This window comes from Nyctereutes procyonoides, unplaced genomic scaffold, assembly GCF_905146905.1.
Source record: "Nyctereutes procyonoides isolate TBG_1078 unplaced genomic scaffold, NYPRO_anot_genome, whole genome shotgun sequence".
Taxonomy (NCBI): Eukaryota; Metazoa; Chordata; class Mammalia; order Carnivora; family Canidae; genus Nyctereutes; species Nyctereutes procyonoides.
This window is the reverse complement of record NW_026575126.1, coordinates 68,197,625-68,225,008: the sequence shown is the minus strand read 5'-3', so window position 1 is coordinate 68,225,008 and position 27,384 is coordinate 68,197,625. Positions and strand designations below refer to the sequence as shown.

Sequence of the window (27,384 nt, the reverse complement as noted above, 5' to 3'; positions counted from 1 at the left end):
TGTTCTTTAGACATTGCTGGTGGGTATTGTTTGGATGAAGAGTGGATATGAAGCCAGCAGAGGGCTTGGATCACTGTTCTAGCTACCCCCCACAACTGCCCAGAAGCATTCATATTTCTAGCCACACCCATCCTAGCTGAGGGGTTGAGAGATCCCCAGTCTGAAAGCACTATCAGGACAGTGAAGGGAGGGCACATTAGAGATGCCCTGGCTCTAGTGAGAGGTTGGAACACCTGTTTGTTGGTTGGCTAACTTGCCTCTGCTCCCGTCCTCCGTCCCAGGTGGCACAGACCCATTAACCTCAGATCTGCAGACCTGGGAGCTCAATCTTGAGAAGCATTCACTTTTAACCACTCCCAACTCTTCCCTCCAACACATACTCAATTTTCCTGAACTGGTCACACCTTTGTCTGGGGACATCACTTTTTCTTTTTAATGTCACTAACTCAAACACCCTCTGTTGGGGTCATATTCTGTTTTTGTTTTACAAAAGCTGACTTCACTTGATCATTTGATAATATTCCTTCCTCCCCTCTTTTCCTCCAGGCTGTTTTTTTTTTTTTTTTTAAGATTTGGATTAACAGACAGTAGTCTTTCTTTTATTAAAAACACCTGCAAAAAACAAAAAAACACCCACTCAGGAAACAGAATAATTCAAAAAACTTTTACCAAATTGCAAATACAAGCCAGACAGAATCACTGTGAGTGTGGGGAAGTGACACTCAGGAAGTTCAACAGAAGCCACAGAGATTGGCTGCCACTCGGGCCTCCACAAATCCATTCACACAGCAGATGACAGGTGGAGGATGCTCTCCTGGACTAGATAATTGTTTCTTCCTTCAGCAGTGTCTCCTTTTGTATTGAGCTCAGTTCTCCTCCCAAACTCTCCAGATTCTCCAGGTGTGGGACCCCTTGGGTCTCCTCCATACTCTGGGAGTTGGGCAACAAATGGCAGCCAAGGCAGGCTGTTTCTTGAAAGAGGCAGATGGCACCTGGGTGACAGCGAAAAGTTTGGGTCAGGTTAGAGAGTGTAGAGCTCTGCACCCTACTGGAGGTCAGGAATTCCCTTCTCTAATGTGACCCCCACCCCCACCCTGCACCCACCTTCCCTCATTCTCCCCCACCCAATGCAAAGTATTACAGAGACAGACAGCAAACAAGAGTGCATCACAAGACAAGGCATACCAATAGATGGATAAGCTCACAGAACCATAGCCAGTGTTGGAAGACATCTTAACAACTGTCCAATTATTAATAGGTTAAGAAAACAAGGTTTAAGAGAGGAAAACCAAAAAAAAAAAAAAAAAGGAGAGAGAGAGAGAGAGAGGAAAACCAAGACCTCTTAATGCCCAACTCAAGATCCTCAGTAAAGTAAAAGAAAGGAAAAAGAGAATTGATGTCATTAAACAAATGGAGATATCTTGAGTGAATAATAAATGCTGTATTAAGGTTAAGACTGAGATAAAGGATAACTGCTATTTTCAGCATTATAGCAGACTAAATACTTTCCCATTAAATACAATAAAAATCCTATATAAAATATTTCTTCAAAACTTTTTTGTAAATACATCATCAAACTGGCATCAGGGTAAGGCATTCTTAGAAACAAAACCCTAGTGAAAACAGAAACTCAGAGTTTAAGCAAGCACACAAGGGGCCTGCACCTTGGAGACATACACTCAACCCAGGTGACCCTGAGTTTCCATTCTGTAGGCCATCCGGTACATAGAAAATAAAAGGAGGGATCCCTGGGTGGCGCAGCGGTTTTAGCGCCTGCCTTTGGCCCAGGGCGCGATCCTGGAGACCCGGGATCGAATCCCACGTCGGGCTCCCGGTGCATGGAGCCTGCTTCTCCCTCTGCCTGTGTCTCTGCCTCTCTCTCTCTCTCTCTGTGACTATCATAAATAAATAAAATTTAAAAAAAAGAAAAGAAAAGGAAAAGCCTAGGGCCTGCTCAGAATGAGGAATCTTATAAGGGTCTGCCATATGAAGCTAGAACTTCAAAGTTACCTGTATTAACTGAGAATTCATAAACAGAGGCCAGCTGTTACATATATCTGCAACTAAATTCACAATATCAAGTGTGATCTTAGGCTAGTTGTGCACCCAAACACTCAAGCAGAAGCAAATGCAAATCTCTTTTTGAAAAAATACTTTAGGGCAAGCCCAGGTGGCTCAGCGGTTTAGCACCGCCTTCAGCCTAGGGTGATCCTGGAGACCAGGGATTGAGTCCTGGGTCAGACTCCCTGCATGGAGCCTGCTTCTCCCTCTGCCTGTCTGTCTGTCTCTCTCTCTCTCTCTCTGTGATTCTCGTGAATAAATAAATAAAATATTTAAAAATAAAAAATACTTTAGGGTGCCTGGGTGACTCAGTCAGTTAAACATCTGCCTTCAACTCAGGTCATGATCTCAGGGTCCTGGGTCCCGCTTGGCAGAAAGCCTGCTTCTCCTTCTCCCTCTGCCCATAACTGCCACTTGCTCATTCAATCTCTCTCTCTCAAATAAATTATTTAAAAAAAACATGTTAAATACAGGCTTCAAAGAATTTCTACTTGAAAAAAAATTCCAAGGAAACTGAATTCACAAACATACTAAGAAAGAAGACACCACAAATAAGAGCCTGCAAAACAAGCAGCCAATGGACTCAGAACTGCGTATCATTCAGTTGTTTAACTTATATGACACAGAATGCAAAGTATGTCTAACATGTACAATTAAAAATAGATTTAGAGACTAGATTAAAAATATAAGTCAGGAAAAAGAATATAACAATAACATGAATTAAGGGAAAATATAATTTTCAGTTATAAAAACAGACTGACTGAAATAAAAACTTAATGGATAGGTTAAGCAGTTGACCAGACACTGCTCTAAAGTGAATAGATGAAGTTGAAGATACATCTATATAAGTTATTCAGAATGCAGCCCAGAAAGACAAACAGATGTAAAGCATGAAAAGAGAGAGAGAGAAATACATAGGGTAGAGTGACAAAGTCTAGCAGATGTCCTCCTGGAGTTCCACGAAGGAAAGAAAACAGAAGGAAAGAACATAGAGATAAAAAAAGAGATACAAATGGTGTATAAATTCTGAAAGACATGGGACAGTCCGGGTGGCTCAGCGGTTTAGTGCCGCCTTCGGTCCAGGGCCTGATCCTGGAGACCCGGGATCAAGTCCCAGGCTCCTTGCGTGCAGTCTGCTTCTCCCTCCGCCTGTGTCTCTGCCTCTCTCTCTCTCTGTGTCTCTCATGAATAAATAATAAAATATTAAAAAAAAATTCTGAAAGACATCACTCTCCAGACTCCATTCACAACACAAATCATAATACAAATATCCACATCCTACAAAGTATCAAAGAAAGTCTGAGAGAGAAAAAGAAGATTGCTTCAAAAAAAATGACATTTTTACAGTCAGCAATAACAATGGAAGTAGTAAAATAATGATAATAGAATATTTTGAATGCTGTCAGAATAGTGTCAACTTAAAAATATAAGTTTGAAAAAATATATAAGTTCAAAACTAATTTTAATTAAAAAAATGAAACAAAGATTATTTCATACAAACAAAATATGAGAGGGTATATCTCTAACTGACCTTCACTAAAATCCATTATAAAGGATGTATTTCAGGCAGAAGGACAGAAGGTCTGAGAAGGTTTGATGAGCCCCTAAACTGGTAAATATGTGGCTAAATTTAAATCAACAAATATTAAATGCATAAAATAATAATGTCAAATATACAGAATTAAAAAGAAAACAAAAGAAACTAAAACATGCAAAATAGCATATAAATTGGGAAGGCATTACGTTGTATTATTTATAAAAAGAACAAATATGTCAATGAACTTTCAACTTCATTTACTAAGCACATAAAAATGTAAAGAGTAACTACCATAAGAATATAAATAGACTGTGTAACTTCTAAAGAGAGAAATATAATGAGAATTGTATCAATAAAAGTCAGTCGATTCAAAGCAAGGCAAGACAGGTGGGGGGTGGGAAGCAGAAAAAAACTGAAAACCCAAAGTAAGGTGGTAGGAAAAAATACAAATATATCAGTAGTCACAATAAGTAAATCAATAATAAATGCTCCTGTGAAAAGACAAAGATTATAAGACTAGATGAAAAAGATATAATCATAAGCTGTGTGATTAAATATAAACAAAAAATTAGAAAGATATATAACAGGCATATACTAACCTAAGGAATGTAGAAGTAGCTAGAATAGTATCAGATAAAACAGAACAAAAGGGATTACTAGAAATTAAAAGGGTCACAGCATAATGATTAATAAAAGTTTAATCCACCAGTAAAATAGAACTATTCTTTTTTTTTTTTTTTTTTTTATTCATAAGAGATACAGAGTAAGAAGCAGAGACATATAGGCAGAGGGAGAAGCAGGCTCCCCACAAGAAGCCTGATGCAGGACTTGATCCCAGACCCAGGATCATGACCTGACCCAAAGGCAAACGCTCAACCACTGAGCCACCCAGGTGCCCCAAAATAGAACAATTCTAAATCAAGATTTAAATAATATAATTAATAAGCCTGATCTAATGTTTATAAATTAAAAATTGCGTTCAACATAAAACATGAAAATGGACCTCAAACTAGTCTATAAAACACGTTCTTAATAAATCTGAACACATAAGGATTATATAGACCATGATCTCTCATTCCATCAAAATTAAGTTAAAATCATTAACACAAAGATACAATAAAAATTATCTTGGAATTTTAAAAGTATACTTTAAAATATTAATGGATCCAAAAAATCACAAAAGGAACGAGAAAATACTTGAAAAGAACACTAACATAAAATACTACCTATGAAAATAGGACATACAAATAAAGCAATTCTTACAGGGGAACTAAGCTTTAATTGCCTACTTAGAAAAGAAGAAGTAAGCAATGGGTTTAGATCCTGACTTAAGAAGCTGGAAAAAGAAAAATAAAAATAAAAAAAAAAGAAGCTGGAAAAGGAATAGCAGAATAAATGCAAAACAAAACAAAACAAAAAGGCAGAATAAACGCAGTAGTGCAAAATAAGAAGCAAAAATTAATTAAATAGAAAACAAACATAAAATATGAAGGTTCAAGAAGGCTAAAAGCTGGTTCTTTGGAAAGACTAAAAATATGGCAAACCTGTCAAAACTGGCAATGAAAAATGAAAATTAAGTATGAAAAAAGAAGCACATAACTACGGATGCATCACAAGACAAAGTTAAAAAAGAAAACATTTTGAGGGATGCCTGGGTGGCTCAGTGGTTGGGCATCTGTCTTCGGCCCAAGGCATGGTCCTAGAGTCCCAGGATCGAGTCCCACATCTAGCTCCCCACAGGGAGCCTGCTTCTCCCTCTGCCTGTGTCTCTGCCTCTCTCTTTGTGTCTCTCATGAATTTAAAAAAAAAAAAAAATCTTAAAAAAAAAAAAACTCTGGAAATACCATGCTCCTAAAGACAAGCTTAGTTATACAATTAAATACTTAAGATGGTAAAAATGAATGAAACTTAGAGTTCCTTGTTATCAACATAGGGGTTATAATGTCGATCAAGTAAGTTCCAGAAGAACAAACACAGTACTATTATACTAAGGTTTAAAACATGTGAGACTAAGCAATATATCATTTAAGGATAAATATTTGTGTAGCAAATGTGATTATCATAAACACCAGAATAATTGGTTCCTGCAGGGAGAGAGAGGATGGGGTCAGGAAGAACCACATGGTTGAGGGAGGGAAGACTTCAAAGATACTTAATATTCTACCATATTTCATCAATGTTGGCAAGCCCATTTTTTTCACATTTCTGAAATGAGGATGTGCCTTACAAGCTATAGGACCTTAGTAATTATTCTAGGCATCCTTTTTCTTCCTCGGTGATACATAAATAAGAATGTAACTTACAAATAATGGATTCCACGAAAATACGGCTAGTTCTTAAACTAGAAGGTGGAAATGGGCATACAGTTTATTCTTAATTACCTATCTCTTATATATTATAAATATTTGCATATATTCAATGTATATTAAAGTCAAGTTAAAATAGATTATGTCATGCATGGGTGAGGTTAATATAGCAGGAAGAAGAGTAGGGAAAAAGAACAAAATTAGAGGGATGCCTGGGTGGCTCAGTGGTTGAGTGTCTGCCTTTGGCTAAGGTGTGATCCTGGGGTTCCGGGCTGGAGTCCCACATCAGGTTCCCTGCATGGAGCCTGCTTCTCCCTCTGCCTACATCTCTGACTCTCTTTCTGTGTCTCTCATGAATAAATAAATAAAATCTTTAAACAAAAATTTTTTTAAAAGAACAAAATTAGATAGGATTCAGTGCTTAGATGGTGATGGTATATAAAGACAGGTGAAGGTGAGGTGAATAAGATCATAGATTCCAATATAGAGATAGAGATAGGCATAGAAATCTGTAGGAGTCAGGGCAAAGTAAGATAGAATATGAAATCTGGAGGTTGGTTCTAAAAGTCAGGGAGGATGAGGATGGGAGTAGGGCTGAGGCTCTAGAGCAGTGCTGTTGAGTAGAACTTTCTGCAATGATGAAAATTTCTACATCTACACCATTCAATATGGCAGCTACTAGACACATAAGAATGTGCTTACTGAACACCTGAAATGTGGCTAGCATGAATGAGGAACTCAATCTTTATTTATTTCATTTTAATTAATTAAATAGCCACAAGTAGCTAGTGACTACAGTTTAGGACAGCACCACTCTAGAGTGTCCACAGCTCCTGCATTCAGACAGTAGGCAGGGAGAAGGGCAGCAGCCCCAGGACACTCACCAGCCACTATAAACAGAAGAATGGCAAAGCCAAGGACGTAGTAAGGCCACTGTACGGAGAACTGGGGGGGTTGGGCTTCATCCTCAGATTCTGGATCTCCAGGGCATGCAGCAACAAGGCCAGGAAGGCACAGACCCCTGCAGGGTCACAGGGAGGCACTCTTGGCTCTCCTCCCATGGTTCCCACCTTTGCTCTTAATCAGAGTCACATGGCCTGCAGCCCGTGTGGCTCCTGTGTGGAGACTCTTTTCTCCAGCCCACACTTGTGCCCTCTCAGAGCCAATAATCTCTACCCCACATGCCTGTCTTGCCCTCCTTCCCAACTCATTTCAAAGCCCACGTGCCTCACCTCCCACGGGCCCCGGAACCAGAAATCCCTTCCCGGGTACCCTATGTGCCCATGCCATTGGCTGACTACAGATGAGCCCCCCTGGGTGTGACGCTTTGGGTGCAACTCAACCTGATTTTCCCACTGTGAGCGTTCCACCTCCTCCAAGTGATGGGAGCCTCCCAGGGTAGGGCCTTGGCCAGCCTTTTAAAGTCAAAAGGTTCCAAAGGGCAGAGATGGTGTCTTCCATCCATTCATCCAAAAACACTTATATTTCACTTATATATTTCCTTCCATATTGTCATTCTGTGCTAGGTTCTATGACAGTTGCTGGGATAAAGATTACAGTAAAAAGACCCCCAGACAGATGACCCCAAGCCAGTGTAGTGAGGGCTGTGCTAGCTGGAAGTGCAGGGTGCCAAGTATCCCCAGGGAGAGGGACTGTCATCCTGGGTGGCAGGCTGCCTAAGAGAAGGCAGCAGGCGAGAGGAGCCCTAAATATTCCCTCTCTCCTGACATCACGGAGACCAACCATCTCCCCACCTTTGGGTCCCCCCTGCCAGCCCCTCCCCAAGGCTCAGGCCTGCCTGAGGACAAGGCCTGCCTGCCTCTTCCACACCTGTGAGGAAGCTGATGAAGGCCGACACCAAATTGTGCTTCCGGGTCCTTGGAAACAGCTGAGATGCAAAGGACACCAGGATGAAGGTAGTAAGGAAAGACAGGACAACTGCAGACAGCAGGAAGACACGGCCGAGAATGATGTACACTGCAGGGGAGGGAGGCTGGGCTGCAGTTGGGCACCCTGACCCCTGACAAGGGCAGAGCCCTGCAGAGCCTGCGCAGAGAAGGCCCCCGGAGCTCACCACTCTCAGTCCTACAGTATGGCATGGGACCACGGCTCCAACCCTACACTCTGCCCCCAAGAATGCACTGATCCCAACATTTTGTTTTGTTTGTGACGCAGAAGTGTATGAAAAGGGGCACCTGGGTGGCTCAGTGGTTGAGCGTCTGCCTTTAGCTCAGGTCGTGATGCCAGAGTCCTGGGATCAAATCCCACATTGGGGTCCCTGCAGGGAGCCTGCTTCTCCCTGTGCCTATATCTCTGCCTCTCTCTCTGTGTGTCTCATGAATAAATAAATAAAAGCTTAAAAAAAAAAAAGGAAGTGTATGGAAAAAAATTCAATGGACAAAGGGTCATTTTAATAAACACTATAAATGATAAAAGTTGCATGTGGGGGATCCCTGGGTGGCTCAGCAGTTTGGCGCCTGCCTTTGGCCCAGGGCACAGTCCTGGGGTCCCGGGATCAAGTCCCATGTCGGGCTCCTGGCATGCAGCCTGCTTCTCCCTCTGCCTGTGTCACTGCCTCTCTCTCTCTCTCTCTCTCTCTCTCTCTCTCTCTCTCTCTATGTCTATCATAAATAAATAAATAAATCTTTAAAAAAAAAAGTTGCATGTGAAAACATGAAGCATTGCATCAGTACTCTTCACACTAAATGAGCTACCAGTGGAAAATCAGAATTTGAGAGGTTAAGATGTTCTGAACTCAGGGGCGGGGGGGTTGGAGGTGAGGGTGCTTATTTAATTATCCCAGTTAACAGAAATTGCAAAACAGACCCAAAATAGCAGAGCCAGGGTCTTGATGACCAGGTGATTCATTCCCCTACTCCTAGTGTGACCCAGGCCCATGTTAAAACAAGTTTGTTTAGGCCTCCTAGGCATGCAGACATGGACAGCTGGGAGTGGGACAAAAAGACAAAGATACTGCTGAAGACCCAAGTGTTCTAGGATTTACAATTGGGTAAAACCAATGGTTCTCAACTTGGGGGCAGTTTTGCAACCCTCCTCCACCGCCTTGGGATATTTACGTAAGGGGTAATTTTGATTGTCAGTTGGGTAGTAGAGGGTAAGGGTGCTGTTAACTGACCTGCAAGAAACAGGAGAGCCCTCATAACAAAGATTATCCAGCCAAAGTGTCAGTAGCATGAAGGCTGAGGAACTCCATAACAGAGAGCCCACACACTGTGGCCCATCTTCCCCAAAGAGGCTTCTCCTCTTCTATTACCCAGAGTGAACCCTTAAGGGTTCTTCCCCAAAGAGGCTCACCTCTTTTCCAAGACAGACATCCTCCCGACCTTCCCAAAGTGCTTGTAAAACATGACCTTGAGTGCAGCCATAGTCCATGGAGCTCACATTTCTGTGCATTCCCTTGAAAATGTGATACTTGGGCCTAAGCACATTATCCACAGGGCTGCCTCCCACAGTTGGACAGGTGTTTGGCAGAGAGGACAAGTGGGGGCTGCAATCTGGCCTGTACTCTACTAATGAAGCTGTTCCCTGGCTAGGAGCTGTGCCCACCCAAAAAGGTCCTGTGTGGGGAAGCTAACAGCAGCCCCAAGTGGTGCTGGAGCCTCACATCGTAGGGCAGGACCCCCAGTCCTTCATCCTAGGTGGAGCCACTCCTACCCCAGAAATAAATTTTGTTGCTGACACATTTGCTCCTGACCCTGGGGGTCAACTTGATATTATGAACCTTTTGCTAGTCACCTACTTTCCTCTAATCTTGAAAGTAGAGACTCAAAAAACGCCCTGATGGGTTTATAATTAAATTAAACAATCTCCCCCCTGCCCTGTTCCCACCTCCAACCCTCCATCTCTCCTTACCTGATAAGGGTCGAGGCTTCCAGCATTTGATATGGAAGCAGTTCTCAAACAGGCCACTGAAAAACACTTCATGGGACTCCTCGTTTACAAGCCGTACCCAGAAAGGAAAGATGGAGACCAGCAGTATGAGCAGGTAGCCCAAGGAGGTCAAGGCCGGGGCTATGGCCCATGTGAACCCCTTCATGTCCTTGTCGTCTAAAGTCAGCACCACCTATTCAAGGGAAAAGTAAGGGCTTCTCATGCAGAACAGAGCAAAGCAGAGGACGCTTGCAGAAATGTTATCACATATGTGAGGCTTGGGAAATGATGATTTATTTGCCTAGATAAACTTTACAAACTTACAGACCTCTTAAGCAGACCTAAAAGATGCATAAAACATTTTCTGCCACTAAGTCACTGGGTGCTCTTAGGCAAGGAGGGTCTCTTCTCTGAGCCCCAATTCCCACCTCAATAAAATGAAGATGGACCAGGCCATCCCCAAACCCCCGCCAACCCTAAGGTTCTCATTGCTCAATTCTGTTAACAATCATCCCACCTACAAAGACCCTCTGCACCGTGCTCTGCAGAAAACTAACAGCCAATTGCTTTGGGGATTTCCGGATGATGATGGAGGTGGGGGGGCAGATCTTGAGGCCATGATCTGAAGTGCAGAAGATAAGGCCTTCAGATTGAGGCTGCTTTCTCCTGCCCACCCCTGTGCAAACATCTGTGCTCATGCCCAGGCATTAGGGCCTCTCTCTGGTCCTGATGCAGACCCCCTCACTGCAGCCAGGGCAAGGAGTGTCTTTGAGGCTATGGGAACCAATGATCACAATAGAAGGACCAGCCTAATGGCAGAGGGGAGATTGTGGGTGCACTCTTGCACCTCCCACCCAAATACGCCTCTTGTAAACAGGTAAATAGCTAGTCCTCTGAGTGCCCTCAGACTGGTTTGGAAACATCCTGGAGTGCTTTCACCTTCACTAGCTTCTATTCTTCCCACCTGAATACGTTAAACTTTCTCTCTCGGGATCCCTGGGTGGCGCAGCGGTTTGGCGCCTGCCTTTGGCCTGGAGCGTGATCCTGGAGACCTGGGATCGAATCCCACATCCAGCTCCCTGCATGGAGCCTGCTTCTCCCTCTGCCCGTGTCTCTGCCTCTCTCTCTCTCTCTCTCTCTCTCTCTGTGGTTATCATGAATAAATAAATAAAATCTTTAAAAAAAAAATAAAATAAACTTTCTCTCTCTCCAAAGCTCCCCTTTAGATCTTCCCTCCACCCTCCAGGCCACACTGATAAGTCACTTGAACTTTCAGGCCTCAGTTTCCTTTGCTCTAAAATGACAGAGTTGGTTGGCCCTGAGAGCAGTTCTAGCTCTAAAACTCTCCGGTAGGAGTCATGGCTCCATCCTGACCCTCGTGCTCCAGAGGGGAGAGAATACACTGGACATTGTCATCAGATGTTCTGTGCCCCTGCCTGTCCCCAACAACCTCGAGTTGTCTAAAACTGGCCTTTGTGCTTCCCCCATTTCCCTGTCACCATACACTGGCCTGGAACTCAAGCTGGCTTCTTCCTCTTACAATGCCTCTATCTCATCAGCCTTCCTCTCGGGAAGTCCCCAAGCCCCCATCCTTCCTGCCTCATGGCCAGAGGTCTCCTCCCAAGTACCTCCAGCCTCCATGTATGCCTTCCTTCCCCAGGGGTGCCCTCTCTGAGTCTCGAAACCATTTAAATCCCACCTCTCCTGTAAAACTCAGCTTGGCCCCATCCACTGCACGCAGCCACTCTCCATCATTCCCTCCACACTTACCGGACGCCCCATGCTCAGCTTAGGCCGGTGGGAGCAATTCAGGGATGAAAAGAAGACAGGAACTTGCAGGCTCTTGGAATCTATAGGAGAGAGAGAGACACAAAAACACGTCACAGAGTACAATGGTTTCCTCTCCCCTGCCTGGGTTACTTCAGGGCCAGGCATACCTTAACGTGCTACCTCCCATCTGCCCCACCCACCCTGCCTCACTGCTCTCCAGTGAGGTGGACCTTCCCAGCCTTTGCAACAGCCCTTAGCATGGAGACTGGACAACTGTGCTCCACAGACATATAACTTAGGGAACACACTGATCCAGGCCAGACTCAAAGGACCACAGATATGTTAATACAACAGGGAATCTGTAGATTCTTTTGTCCTGCTGAAATAGAAAACAGGATCCCATAGCCAGTGAACACTGGCACCAGGACCAGAATCCCACAGGGCTGCCCCTCACACCCAATTCAGGCCGTAGGCTAGCAGCTCAGTCTGGAGATTGCCAAATCTGGAATTTATATATTTTTTAGAGATTTATTTATTTATTTATTCAAGAGAGAGACAGAGACGGAGGCAAAGGGAGAAGCAGTCTCCACGCAGGGAGCCCCGATGTGGGACTCATGTGGGGCTCATGTGGGACTCGATCCGATCCGAGGACACCAGGATCACACCCTGAGTAAAAGGCAGATGCTCAACCACTGAGTTACCCGGGCGTCCCCCAAATCTGGAATTTCATGGAACTAGTGAATGCGTCCTACTGGGTATGCTCATTAGCACATGTGAGAAGAGGAGAGTGAAGGAGGGGTGAAGGGTATAGAATTGCCAACTTTTTATTTTGCCAAAAGCATTCAAAACAAACAAAAACAACTGTCAGCTACTATCATGCTGAGTGCATTAACTATTATTTAAAAAGGACCCAGGACACTGGAAAGCAAAAGAGCTGCCAGCTCAGCTCTGTGTGGCCTGAACTGGCCACAGAGGAGGTGGGGGGGGGGCGGGGGGGGAGGGGGAAATCTTCCTCATGCAGGTTCCCTCTGGGAGAGTCCCTGAGCCACCCTGCAGCAGCCTGAACCTGTGTTCCCTGTCCCCTCCCGAAGCCCGAAGCCCGTGCAGCCCCGGGGTCAGATAGGAACTATAGGAGGGAGGAAAGAGGTGGGCGACATAATCTGGGTTAGAATGGTGAGGGGCACGGTCAGGGCTGCAGGAAGCCTCACTCCCTTTCCTGCCACTGATTCGGGACAACTTGGGCTGCAGATTGGACCAGGGCTAGTCAGAGGTTCCTTACTGCTGACAAACCTCCTCAGCCCTTCACTGGCCCCAAAGCCACAGGGACATTCTCCAGACCCCCAAATTCACCCAGATCTGACGATCCGCCCCCACCCCCGCAGTGGGCCCAACAGCCAGTAGTTTTCTGTGTGGCCTGGATGTGGGGGGTTGGGGGCCTTCTCCATGCCCGCTAGTCGGTGGAGCCACCCCGCCCTCCTCCATGCCGCCCATAGCCTCCCTTCCTTCCCCCATGGCCTCCCCCACTCCTTGGGCACCGTCGGGGCAGGGCTTCCCTCTAGGAGGTCCCCCAAGCCGCGGAGTGGACCCCGACCCTGGCCCCTCTCCCGCCCCTTGGTCCCGCTACCCAGAGCTTCCGTTGGCCCCGAAGCCTGAGCAAAGGATGCGCAGTTCTGTCTGCTGGCAGAGCCCACACCCTGGAGGTGGTGACGAGGGGGTCCACAGACCCTGTGGCCACGCCCACAGCTCACCTAGCCCTCCGCCCCGGAGTTCGCGGTACCGGCCTCCTCACTGGGTCTCACTTACCCGTGCACGGAATGGGATGGGGGTGGGAGCGATTGGGAACCAAGCGGATCTGAATTCGAATTCCAGCTCTGCCATTACCAGCAGGATGACCCTGGGTAAGTTACTTCTGCTTCCTGGGTGTCAGTTTTCTCATCTGTGAAACAGTAATAATAGTAACTCCTCCTGTTGGATGGCTCTGCACGTCCAATGACAAGTGACTGGAAGAATACCCATTGCCTCCTCAGGGCCCTGCCTGTTCACTCCCCCTCACCCCCCCCCCCATGACCCCACCTGTGCAGCCTCCCAAGCCCCAGTCCTGTGGGTGGGCCTGATCATCTTCGGGCCTCCCTCACCCTCCATCCCTCTCCCCTTCTCTGCCCTCCTCCCCTAAGAAGGCTGGCAGCACCTCTCACCAGCCCCACTGGTTTTAAACCCCAGAAAGACTCTTCCAAGAGTGGACACTGTGTGGAGGCAGGACTGGCTTCAGCTTTAGGAGACTGGTAGAGGGTGGTTCTGGTGGCAAAAGTGGCCACACTTGGAGCTAGATAAGCCACCAGCCCCCACCCCCAACCCTCATCCCCCACCCTGCTTTAAGTCTGCCCTCACCAAAAAATACATTGATAACACCAAGATTTTAAAAAGCCAGTACCATATCTGGCACCTCCTCACACCTCTCCACTAGCCCTAAACATAGTCAAAGACAACAGGAAGGGATGAGGTGGGATGGACCACTAATTTCCCTGCCACCTGTGAGAGGCATGTGACAGGCCCCTGTACTGTTCAGGATTCTATTTGTCATAAAGGTTCAGGGCTCAATTTGTAAACACTCACCAGAGAGGGCTTCTACTGGCTTAACTAGTCACATGCTCATATTTAGCCACCTTGGAGAAAAAGGATGTTTCCCTCACTCCATTCTCACCCCTACTTGGTTCAAAATTTCCCAGGGAAGCTCTATAAGCTCTGCTTGGGTCACCTGCTCCTTCCACTCTGGTCAGAGAAGATAAGTCAGCTGTGGCTCCGCTGTGACCAAGCAGGTAGGGTCACTGAGAAGCCAGCAATTTGGATCACCTATCTGGAGCAACATAAAATCTTTCTTAAAGGAAGAGGGATGGTGTTCTCAGAAGGGAGAAATGACAGCAGGCCATGACAGCATTTTCAGATGCACTATCATATAATCCTTTTAAATCTCATTACATGGGCAGCCCGGGTGGCTCAGTGGTTTAGTGCTGCCTTCAGCCCAGGGCCTAATCCTGGAGACAGGGGATCGAGTCCCACGTCAGGCTCCTTGCATGGAGCCTGCTTCTCCCTCTGCCTGTGTCTCTGCCCTTCCCTCCCTCTCTCTCTCTCTCTCTCTGAGTCCGTCGTGAATAAACTCTTAAAAAAAAAAAAGTCCACAATGTAAGTATAATTTTCACTGATATTTTAGATGATCATTAATCTAGACTACATGGAGGAAAAATAATCTGATATTTTGTAACCAAAAATAAGCATTTAGTTGGGGCACCTAGATGGTTCAGTCGGTTAAGCATCCAAATCTTGATCTCAACTCAGGTCTTGATCTCAGGGTAGTGAGTTTGAGCCCCTCAAAGGGGCTACTTAAAAAAAAAAAAAGCATTTACAAAGAGATATTTCTCTCAGATACCTAATCTAACAATATACTACCTATTACAGGTATTTTTAGAATTTCTTTTAATGATTAAAATATTCATAGTAAATGAGTGCTCAAAAGTTTGTTGGTTTTTTGTTTTTTGTTTTTAATTTTATGGTGGTGCCTGGCTGGCTCAGTTGGTAGAGCTTGTCACTTTTTTTTTTTTTTAAAGATTTTATTTAATCATGAGAGAGAGACACACACAGAGAGAGAGAGAGAGAGAGAGAGAGGCAGAGACACAGGCAGAGAGAGAAGCAGGCTCCATGCAGGGAACCCGATGTGGGACTCGATCCCAGGTCTCCAGGATCATGCCCTGGGCTGAAGGCAGGCGCTAAACCACTGAGCCACCCGGGCTGCCCAGCTTGTCACTCTTGATCTTGGAGTCGTGAGTTTGAACCCTATATTGGGTGTAGAAATTTCTTATAAATAAAAAATCTTTTTTTAAAAAAGATTTTATTATTTATTTTGAGAGAGACAGAGAGAGCATGAGCAGAGAGAAAGAGAAGCAGATCCCCACTGGGCAAGGAGCCCAGCCCAACACAGGACTCGATCCCAGGAACCTGAGATCATGACCTCAGCCAAAGGCAGACACTTAACCCACTGAGCTACCCAGTACCCCCAAAATAAAGTCTTTTAAAAATTTTTATGGAACTGGAAGGTATTATGCTGAGTAAAGTAAGTCAATTGGAGAAGGACAAACATTGTATGTTCTCATTCATTTGGGGAATATAAATAATAGTGAAAGGGAATAGTGAAAGGGAAGGGAGAAGAAATGTGTGGGAAATATCAGAAAGGGAGACAGAACATAAAGACTCCTAACTCTGGGAAACGAACTAGGGGTGATGGAAGGGGAGGTGGGCGGGGGGTGGGAGTGAATGGGTGACGGGCACTGAGGGGGGCACTTGACGGGATGAGCATTGGGTGTTATTCTGTATGTTGGTAAATTGAACACCAATAAAAAATAAATTTATTATTTAAAAAAATTTTATCCATTATGTATCACCACTATTCAACTGCTTCACTATTCAACTTTTTCCTCGATAATTACACAATAGTTAAGCTTGCCTTAGGTTATGAGGGAATTTTTGTTATAAAGGAGCTTGAGCTGTGGCTTTTTCTCATAGAAAATCTTGAAAATTCTTAAGTTTTTTTTTTTTTTCTTTAAACAGCGAGAACTTGGGCAGCCTGGGTGGGTCAGCAGTTTAAGCGCCTACCTTCCACCCAGGGCGAAATCCTGGAGTCCCGGGATTGAGTCCCACATCAGGCTCCCTGCATGGAGCCTGCTCCTCCCTCTGCCTGTGTCTCTGCCTCTCTCTCTGTGTGTGTCTATCATGAATGAATAAATAAAATCTTTAAAAAGAAAAAAAAACAGCGAGAACTTAACCATTTCTCTCTACCTAAACTTAAAACAAATGTGTACTTGTCACAAGAACAGTAAGCATGCATATGGCTAGGATTCAATCAGAGAAGTAAAACCACAAGGACATACACACACTCTCACAGCCCAGCAAAAGCAAAGGAGGAAGAGAGACCAACTGCACGCCCAGCTGCTATGTCTCCTTAGTGAGCTGAATCAGCAGATAGCAACAACATGGGTGAGGCACAAAATAACTGCTGCTTTTCTTCTGCCCTCCTGATTAAGAATCTCCCTCTAGGGATCCCTGGGTGGCGCAGCGGTTTGGCGCCTGCCTTTGGCCCAGGGCGCGATCCTGGAGACCCGGGATCAAATCCCACGTCAGGCTCCCGGTGCATGGAGCCTGCTTCTCCCTCTGCCTGTGTCTCTGCCTCTCTCTCTCTCTCTCTGTGTGACTACCATAAATTAAAAAAAAAAAAAAAAAAAAAGAATCTCCCTCTAGCCCAAAAGAACCAAAAAATACAGGAAAAGGAATTCTGGCAAATGTAGTTCAGCCTACCCTAGCTGACACATAACAAAGCCCATGACATGTCATACTGAAAAATTGTTTGGCTTAGAAAATTTGCCCGTTTAAGTGCACTTATGTCATATTAAACAAAATGAGATTCAATAGTCTATAGGACATGGAGGAGCAGAATGCTGGTCCAAGAAGACCCAAGAGCCCCTTCCAACAATAGTTACAACAAATGGAATAGAGGAGATAGAAGGACAGCAACTGGATTCGAAGGTCACCCTCCTGTTTTCCTGACCTATGAGTCTGAATCAAGAATTCCCCAATTTGAAACAAACAAGGGGTGGTGGAAAGGGAGGTGGGTGGGGGGGTGGGGGTGACTGGGTGACGGACACTGAGGGGGGCACTTGATGGGATGAGCACTGGGTGTTATGCTATATGTTGGCAAATTTAACTCCAATAAAAAAAAAAAAAGAATTCCCCAATTCTTTCTTCCCTGGGATGGAACCCAACTCATTCCATTTTCAGAGGACAACTATGAAGATCTGGAAAGCAAACCACAGAATCTCCCATGCAGATCCTCAACATCAAATAAACAGTGGTGCTAACTAACTGAAGGCTCCACTTAGCCATCACCTTGGTCATGCTGCATTATGTCCCTTTCATCCTCCTGTCTGACACAATCTCCTCCAAAGTCAATCTGCTAATGCTGAATAAGGCAGAAACTCCTTCTAAAGGCTCTTGTGCATTGAACACATCCATGAGATTTGTCCACTATCTAGATTTTCATGTCTTAGTAAGAGTTGAAACCAGGACTGTAGGCTGTCCAGTCTCACGAAATCCAAAGGGTTTTTCCCTCATGTGAGCGCTCTTTCACTCAGAGCTGAACTCTGACCAAAGGCTTTACCACCTTCATTTCATTCAGCTTCTTTCTTGTGTGGATTCCCAGATGGTTGGAAAGTTATGACCTGTACTTGAAGGTTTTTCCATATTCTTTGCATTCAGAAGCTTTTTCTCCACCAGGAGTTTTCTGATGCTGAAGGTGAGAATTGTGGCTGAAGGCCTTCCCACATTCACAACATTCATAGGGTCTCTCTCCAGTATGAATCCTGTCATGTTTAATAAGTAGTGAACTCCTACTAAAAGATTTCCCACACTCACTGCAATCATAAGGAATCTCCACTGTGTGGACTCTCTGGTATTCAATGAGGTGCGAGTTATGACTCTAAGTTTTCCCACAGTCATTGCACTCATATGGTCTCTCTTTGGTGTGAACTCGCTGGTGTTCTATCAGATTTGAACTCTGGCTGAAGGCCTTCCCACACTCTCTACACACATAGGGTTTCTCCCTCGTGTGGATTCTCTGGTTGAGCTCTGGCCAAAAGCTTTCCTACATTCATTACACATATAAGGCATCTCTCCTGTATGAGTTATCTGATGCTGGATAAGGTGTGAGCTGCGCCGGAAGCTTTTCCCACTACATTCATAGGGTTTTTCTTCAGTATGTATTCTTTGATGCTAGATTAGGTGTGAAGTACGGCCAAAAGCTTTTCCACATTCATGACACTCATAAGATTTCTCTTATATATGGATTCTTCCATGCTGAATAAGGTAGGAGTTCTGCCTGAATAATTTCCCACAAATATTACACATTTGGGATTTCTCTTCAGTTAAGAATTTGTGGCTATTGGATAGAGTTTGTGATGTTACAGAAGTTTTGTCCATATTCACAAAGCCCCTCATGTTTGTTTTGTTCACATTCATCTCCTTCTTATAGTTGTAGCCCTACTTCAAGAGTTTTCTGCTTTATAATTAATTGATCCTCAGTCCAGGTTTCACCATCTGACAGAAAATATAAAAAAGGTAAAATGTAACAAGAAAAACTCCTGGTGGGGAACAGGAATCAGAGTATTCCAGAAGTATTTGGTTCAAAAAAGTATGAAAAATGGCCTTGCAATATAGGAAAAAGATGGATACAAGTTGAGGAGATTTGGAGAAAATGGTGAGAAACTAAAATTCAGGTTTATATACGAAGACATAACAGGATTAATAGAAAAGGGAGGCAGAATTTGAGGGAAGTGGAGTCACCTCAGAACTTCAGAAGGGAGATGCTGGGAACTATGTGTGGGGAGGAGCAGGGACTGAACAGATAAATTAAAGAGGAAAGCCTCACCCTAGAGGTTCTGCCCACATGGCACTCCAACCATGTAATGGTCCCCTGAGGTAACAGGCAAGCCTCCCTTCATGCAGAGACTAACACCTTCCCCATATCTCTCTACACACAGATGTTCACATGCTCACTAGTGAACATAAGACACATTCAGACCTCATGTGCTCCTTTAGAAATACTGCAAATGGGGAAGATTTGATAAAGGAAGAAGGGGGAGGATGAAAAGTTCTTTAAAATATGAACCACCAAGTAGAGAGAAATATTCCCAAGTCAATGTAGACTCTAAGAAAATATACAAAAACAAATCCTGCACCCCAGCATTGAAGGGAGACATGACATAAAAACATCACCTGTTTACTTTAATTGAAATATTAAAGCTAGAGAGGTTGCTTTACAATGATATTAAAGAAAGTAGGCCTTCTGCTAAGAGGGATCTTCTGAAAGGAGAGGGTGCTGAGAAATAGCCAATACAGCATTTCCATTAGCAGTGAAAGCCTAACACATAAACAGCCCTGATTTTATTTGGTAATTTTTATTAAATTTTAAAGGAATTTAATAATCACCTGTGATATTTTATCACAGAACCATATTTACACTTGTTCTACACCTCCAGATATGCCATCATCCTCTGTATGTTCAGTTTAGATACTGTTTTTAAAATGTTTTTCCTTGTGAGAAGAATTTTTAAGATCCTCTTAGCGGGATCCCTGGGTGGCGCAGCGGTTTGGCGCCTGCCTTTGGCCCAGGGCGCGATCCTGGAGACCCGGGATCGAATCCCACGTCAGGCTCCCGGTGCATGGAGCCTGCTTCTCCCTCTGCCTGTGTCTCTGCCTCTCTCTCTCTCTGTATGACTATCGTAAATAAATTTAAAAAAAAACTTAAAAAAAAAAAAAGATCCTCTTAGCAACTTTCAAACATGCAATACAGCATTATCAACTATCACTGCCAGGTTGTACATTACATCCCTGGGACTTGTGTATGGAAGTATCTACCTTTTGGCCCCCTTCATCCAATTCCTCCACTCCCACCCTCCACATCTGGCAATCATCAGTCTGTTTTCTGTGTTTGCGTTGCTTTTGTTTGTTTGTTTGTTTGTTTGTTTGTTTTAATTCCACATCTAAGTCAGATCACACAATATTTGTCTTTGATTTATTTCACTTAGCATAATACCCTCCAGGTCCACCCATGTTGTTGTAAATGGCAGGATTTCCTTCTTTCTACAGCTGTACAATATTCCACTGTGTATGTACACATATAATTGTATGTACACCACATCTGCTTTATCCACGCATCCACCTATGGATACTTGGGCTGTTTCCACATCTTGGCTGTCATATGTACTGCTGCAGTAAGCATGGGGACACAGATACCTTTTCAAGATAGTGCCTTCATTTCCTTCAGATAAACAGAAGTGAAATTGCTGGATCAAATGGTCCTTCTATTGGTAGTTCACCAATTTACATCCTCACCAACACTTATTACTTCCTGTCTTTTAGGCAATAGCCATTCTAACAGCTGTGAATGTATTAATAGCTTAATGTTCTTACATTTTCTTGCACATGTGTTTAACTGTTTCTCTTCCATGTCACACAAATTGCAAACACCTGGAAACACAAACAAGGTCTAAGTTAGGTATGAAAAGAAAGAAAAGAAGGGAAGCGAAGGGATAGTGGTTTAGCGCCACCTTGAGCCCAGGGCCTGATCCTGGAGACCCAGGATCGATTCCCATGTCAGGCTCCCTGCATGGAGCCTGCTTCTCCCTCTGCCTGTGTCTCTGCCTCTCTCCCTGTGTCTCTTATGAATAAATAAAATAAAATCTTAAAAAAAAAAAAAGTTAGGTACTTAAAAAAAAAAAAAGTCAGGGGTGCCTGGGTGGCTCAGTTGGTTAGGTGTCTGCCTTTGGCTCAGGTGATGATCTCAGGGTCCTGAGATAGAGCCCTGCTTCGGGCTCCCTGCTCAGTGGGGAGTCTCCCTCTCCCTTTCCCCCTGCTTGTGCTCTCTCTCTCTCTCCTTCACTCTCTCAAATAAAATCTTCAAAATAAATTTTTTAAATAAAAAAGTGATAAAGGCATCAATCAAATCTAACCACTAGCTAAACAGACCAATTCTTTTTATCAAGAAACCATAATGAACTGGTACTATAAATTTAAGTCACTCTCTGTGCATGGTCCAACAGAACTTTCTGTGGTTATGCAGCTGTTCTACATCTGCACTGTCTGCTGAGCACTTGAAATGTGGCTAGTGCACCTGAGCAGCTAAACTTTTAATTGCATTTAATTTTAATTAATTTAAATTTAGTTAACCCACTGTAGCTGAGGCTACCCTACTGGACAACACAACTCTAGAGCCTTCTAAATCTGCCAGATCTGTCCCCCAAGGCCTGGGAGCACCTAAACATAGAGGCCCTTCAAAACTGGGTTCATAGGATGCCTGGGTGGCTCAGTGGTTGAGCATCTGCCTTCAGCTCAAGGTGTGAGCCCGGGGTCCTGGGATCAAGTCCCACATTGGGCTCCCCACGGGAAGCCTGCTTCTCCCTCTGCCTAAGTCTCTGCCTGTCTCTGTCCCTCATGAATCAATAAATAGAATCTTAAAAAAAAAAAAAAAAAACTGGGTTCACTAATAAGGTGAAACACCATATGGAGAAGGTAACAAAGTCTCCTCAGCTCATCAAAACTGAAAGACCAATAGGCCGGGCATGCCTCCATTTGGACTTGGATGATTCCGTGAAAGGAGTTATGCCTTCTGTGGTTGGTTTACGCAAATATTAAAATGAGGGTTTCTTCTACATCTCCCTTAGCTGGCTCCTGTCTTTCCAGCCTCACTCCCATCTCCTCCCCTATACCAAACCTCTTCTCCTTTCTGTTGGACCATTCTATTTGTTCTCTCCCACAATATGTGAAGGCTTAGGTGTTCTAGAGGATGAGCCTTTTATGTGGCCCACTGCCAGAGATCTGACAGCCTGCTCAACATCTTCAAGAATATAAATCCTAAAGCTCTCAGGCCCTGTTCAATATCACCTTCTCCATTAAGCTGAAGGTGATTCTCCTCCTCTTTATGAATTCTGTGACATTTGACTCATTCACATTTATCTACTGAGCACCAACAACGTGCCAGGTACAGTTCTAGGTGTTAAGATACATCAGGGGGCAAACAGGCAAAAACTCTGCCCTCGGGGCAGCCCGAGTGGCTCAGCAGTTTAGAAAGGCCTTTGGCCCGCGGGGCCCAATCCTGGAGTCCCAGGATGGAGTCCAACGTCTGGCTCCCTACATGGAGCCTGCTTCTCCCTCTGCCTGTATCTCTGCCTCTCTCTCTCTCTCTCTCTCTCTCTCTCTCTCTCTCTCATGAATAAATAAATAAAATCTTTAAAAAAAAAAACTCTGCCCTCTAAGATCTTTCATAATAGTAAGACAAGAAATCTTGTAAATTACATACTACTAGATGAAACAAGTGCTATAGAGACAAAAGCCAGGGAGAAGAAGTCCAGTGCCAAAGGGAGGGAGTGGGCAGAAGGGTTGCAATTTTACACATTCCGTGAAGAGCATTACACAAAGAAGAAACAGCAAGTGCAAAGGCCCTGAGTGTTCAAAGGGGCAAGTATGACTAGAACACAATGAGCAAGGAGAAGAGTAGTAAGAAATGAGGTCAGAGATATAAAAAGGGAATTAGAGGACATAGAACCCAATAAGCTACTGTAAGACGTGTGCTTTTACTGAGTGAGATATGAAGCTATGGGAGGCTTGTGACCAGAGGAAGGGAAGACCTGACATTTTAACAGGATCGTGCTGCCGGCTACAGTAGAGAGGCTATGGCAGAGGTAGGACAATCAGCCAGGAGGCTACTGCAATAATCCAGGTGAGGGATAATGGCACGCTGGACCAAAATGGTGGCAGAGAAAATAGTAAGAAGTACTGGGATTCTGGAAAAAAAATGTCTATGGCTGTGTGGATAGGATTATTGACTGAGGGGTATGAATATGAGAGAACAAAGTTTTCTCTCTAGATTGAGTAGCTGGAGGGATTGTGTCCCCACCTCCTGAAATGGGGAATATTTATCACAGGCTACAGCATCTCCAGTAATTTACAAAAACATTCCTACATGGTTCTCACACCAGTCTTTCTCTCTTTTTTAAAAAATTTATTTACTCATGAGACAGAGAGAGAGAGAGAGAGAGAGAGAGAGAGGCAGAGGGAGAAGCAGGCTCCCTGAGGAGGGCCTGATGCAGGACTCGATCCCAGGACCCCGGGATCATGCCCTGAGCCAAAGGCAGATGCTCAACCGCTGAGCCACCCGGGTGCCCCCTCACACCAGTCTCTTGAGATCAGTATGTCTCAAACCCACTTCTTCTTCTGGTGTATTAGTATTTGTTTCACAGTTCTTGCAACCCTCCTGTAGCTTAAGCATTCTTCAAAATAAAAAGGGAAGGGGTGACAAGGAGCAGGGACTCCTTTCTCTGCCCCCACATGCACTCAGTAAACAAGTATTATTGCTTCCACCTCCAACACACTTCTTGGTTTTTGTCCCTACCTTCCTGTTATCGCTGGTAATATCCTAAAGTAAGACCGTAATCACCTCTCATACCACACGGAACAAATCAGATTCTCTGCCTTGATAGACCATGCTCACCAGCTAGCCATCTGCAGAGAGAAGCTAACATAACGTACTTAAGCAAAAGCTAAGCTCTTATGGCCTGGCATTCCTTCCCCATAATTTTATTCCATTCTGTCCCACAGACTCCTCTTCTACCACGTCTTCTCTATACTCCAGTCAATGTGAACAGCTTCCTGACCATGCATACCCCACATATGTCCTTCTCCTCCCCCTATAAAACTCCTATTTAACCTTACAGACCCAGCTCAAAGGCAGCCTCCTTCCTGAAATGAAACCTTCCTCTAATCCCAGCTGGAAGTGAGCTCTCCTTTGAATCTCTAAAGCATTCACTTCCTGTATCCTTCAAGGCATTTAACCACATTGTCTTTGGGCCTCTCCTCAGAATTATTTTTAGTTGTATGTGTGTGTGTGTGTGTGTGTGTGTGTGTGTGTCTTCACTTCAATTTATACTGAAAGCATCTCTAGATTAAAATATAGATATATTTTATGAAATAAAATTTCTTTCATAAAAATTCATATTTTAAGAAATTCCATTTCTTTGTCTCCAAGCCCAGTACTATATAAAGAACCCTGCATACATTAGGCGCTTCAAAATGCTCCTGATTATTTTCCAGCAATCAAGAGAAGAATCTATAAGTTGCTAAGAGTCCCAAAGAGACCATTTATAAAACGTCTTCAGGACTGAGGCTCATATAGAATTCAGAGAATATGGTAGATCTTCTCATGGGTCAGAGCCACTTACCGAAAAAATATCAAAAACTTGGATCCAAACTCTGATAAATAGCAGGATCCCCTAGAATGCCTCAACAGATATTCTGAGACACAACTAGAGAACCCAAGTAGAAAGCAGTTACCCTCTGAAATAAGCAAATCAAACATATCCCTGTAAACAAAAGTTTTTTTTAAAGTTTTTTCGCTGATCTTCTAATTTATTTAATTATTTTTAAAGATTTTATTCATTTATTAATAAGACACAGAAAGAGAGGCAGAGACACAGGCAGAGGGAGAAGCAGGCTCCATGCAGGGAGCCTGACGTAACACTGGATCCCGAGGCTCCAGAATCATGCCCTGGGCTGAAGGCAGTGCTAAACCACTGAGCCACCTGGGCTGCCCGATCTGCTTCTAATTTAAAGGAAAGGGGAAAATCAGTTCTTCAAGTAGTTTAACTACAAAGTTGTGTGATCCCAACTATACTCACTTCTAATGAGCAAAAGAAATGAGCAGGTCTTATTGTACTGGGTAGTGTCGTTTCCCTGCCCCACCCCCACCAATCCATGTCCAGCTAGAACCTCAGAATGTGACCTTATTTGGTAGAAGAGTCTTTGCAGAGTTAAGATGAGATCATAATGGATTAGGGTGGGCTCTAAACCCAATGACTGGTATCTTTAAAACAGAAAGGAAAGGAAGATTTAGAAATGGAAACACACAGGGAAGAAGGTCATGTACAACAGAGGCACAACTAACTGATGCAGCCATAAGCCAAGGAGCACCATGGATCCTGGGAAGCACCAAAAGCTGGGAACAGACAAGGAGTGACTCTTCTTAAGAGCCTTGAGGTAGCTTCTCTTAGACTTCTACCTTCCAAAACTGCAAGAAAATACAGTTCTGCTCTATTAAGCCATGTAGCTATGGTAATTCGTTACAAAAGCCCTAGGAAATGAATACATTTCCTGTTTGATTAAACCAATCAGCAAATGTCTATACCACCTACTATGTGCAGGGTACTGGTAGAGGGATTATAACAGTGCCTCAAAGCACAATTTGGAAGAACAACCCCTACCTAGGTGACCTGGAGGTGGCAGCCTCAAAGAATGACATTGAGCTGGATCTTGAACTATAATCAGATTAACAAGGTGAAGAGTATTCCAGGCAAACACAACAGCATCTGCTAAGGCTCAGCAACATAGAAGGGAACACTAAGTTTAAGGGAACACTAAAAAAAAAACCTCCATTTTTTTTTACTATTATATGAGTGAAATGTATGCCCCATGTGGGCAGGAAGCCAGGAGATGTAGTAGAAAAATAGAGTAGAGCCAAATGGGGTGCCTCGGTGGCTCAATCAGTTGAGCATTCAAGTCTTGATTTCACTCAGGTCATTACCTCAGAGTCCTGAGACTGAACCTCATGTTGAGCTCTGCACCAAGTGTAGTCTGCTTGGGATTCTCTCTCTCCCTCTGCCCCCATTCCCTTTTTTTTTTTATTTATTTATGATAGTTACAGAGAGAGAGAGAGAGAGATGCAGAGACATAGGCAGAGGGAGAAGCAGGCTCCATGCACCGGGAGCCTGATGTGGGATTCGATCCTGGGTCTCCAGGATCGCGCCCCGGGCCAAAGGCAGGCGCCAAACCGCTGCGCCACCCAGGGATCCCTCTGCCCCCATTCCCAGTGCGCTCGCTCTCTCTCTCTCTCTCTCTCTCTCTCTCTCTCAAAAAGAAAAAAAGAAAAGAAAAATAGAGTAGAGCCAGATATGAAGAGGCATGTATGCCACGCCCAGGGCTTTGAACTTTATTTTATAGACAGAGACTGACATGATCAAATTTGTTTCCACGGAAATTCATTCCCGCAACAGTCTGAGGGACAGCCTAGAGTAGGGGACGTGACCAATAGCATAGGGATGTATCAATAATCCAAGAAAAATAGAATGGGCCTAAATTGAGGAAATTATAGGCAATTGAATCTGGCCTTTCTGAAGAAAAACTAACAGGATTGGTGGCTGACTGAATATAGACAGAAGGAGAATAGTAGAGGACGAATCCAAGTTTTCTAGCTTGGGAAAATCAGTTACTAAAATTAACCAAGGTAGGGATGCCTGTGTGACTCAGTCTGTTAAGCATCCAACTCTTGATTTCAGATTAGGTCATGATCTCAGGGTCATGAGATCAAGCCCAGGTTGGGCTCTGCACTGAGTGGGGAACTTGCTTAAGATTCTCTTTTTCAGGCAGCCCCCGTGGCTCAGCAGTTTAGCGCCGCCTTCAGCTTGGGGTGTGATCCTGGAGACCTGGGATCGAATCCCACATCAGGCTCCCTGCATGGGGCCTGCTTCTCCCTCTGCCTCTCTGTCATGAAAAAATAAAATCCTAAAAAAAAAAATAGTTTAACCTCACTTTCCATCAGCAGGTGGCTGGCTTATCTACTGTACTCCAGGTATAAACCTGCTTGGAGTTTATACCTTGGATGTAAATGTATCTTCCCTAAGGACGAAGGAGAGTTTGGGTAGGATGAGTGGAGGAGCCTGCTCTTTTCCTGGTATGTGAGAGATGGGACATACTTGGCTGAGTTCTTTCATTTACTTATTCACACTGCATTTACTGAGCTTCTCCAAAGGCCAAACAAGTTAGCAGGTGGCTGGAATGACAGATCCTCCAATACTTAGTGCTAGTATCATGCTGCTGCAGCAGGTCTGCTCCACACAGTCAAGAGAGGAAACGTTGGTCACAGGCTTTATTTATATGTAATAGAGCCTTGAGATTCAAAAAGTTTTTTACCAGGACAATTCTAAGCTCAAGATCAATCGTGTCCATCTGATCTGAGGCTGCAGCTGGAAGGACAAACAGACAAAGAAAGCCAGCTAGGTCAGCTCCTCACCCTTGCTCCGTCGGGGCTCCTGCACAGAGGATGGGCACAGGGACTCCGAGGACATCTGCTCAGGCAGCTTCTCCATGGGCTGGGTCCAATCCCCGGTGCTGCTCCAAGGCCGTGACCTCTTCTAAAATTTCTTCAGAGTACTGCACGACCGATGGGCAGTC

The 27,384-nt window shown here is 44.4% G+C and overlaps 1 protein-coding gene across 1 annotated transcript; it reads right to left on the bottom strand.

Annotated features, from left to right (window-relative positions):
- Window positions 1–650: 650 nt before the first annotated feature.
- On the bottom strand, window positions 651–27,384 carry TMEM225B (transmembrane protein 225B). Its single transcript, XM_055339547.1, is given in 9 exon segments — window positions 651–992; window positions 6,789–6,854; window positions 6,857–6,925; window positions 7,735–7,881; window positions 9,778–9,988; window positions 11,566–11,645; window positions 13,369–13,501; window positions 20,578–20,634; window positions 27,224–27,384. Coding segments are annotated over 6 exon segments (678 nt in total). The 5' UTR covers window positions 11,578–11,645; window positions 13,369–13,501; window positions 20,578–20,634; window positions 27,224–27,384; the 3' UTR covers window positions 651–819.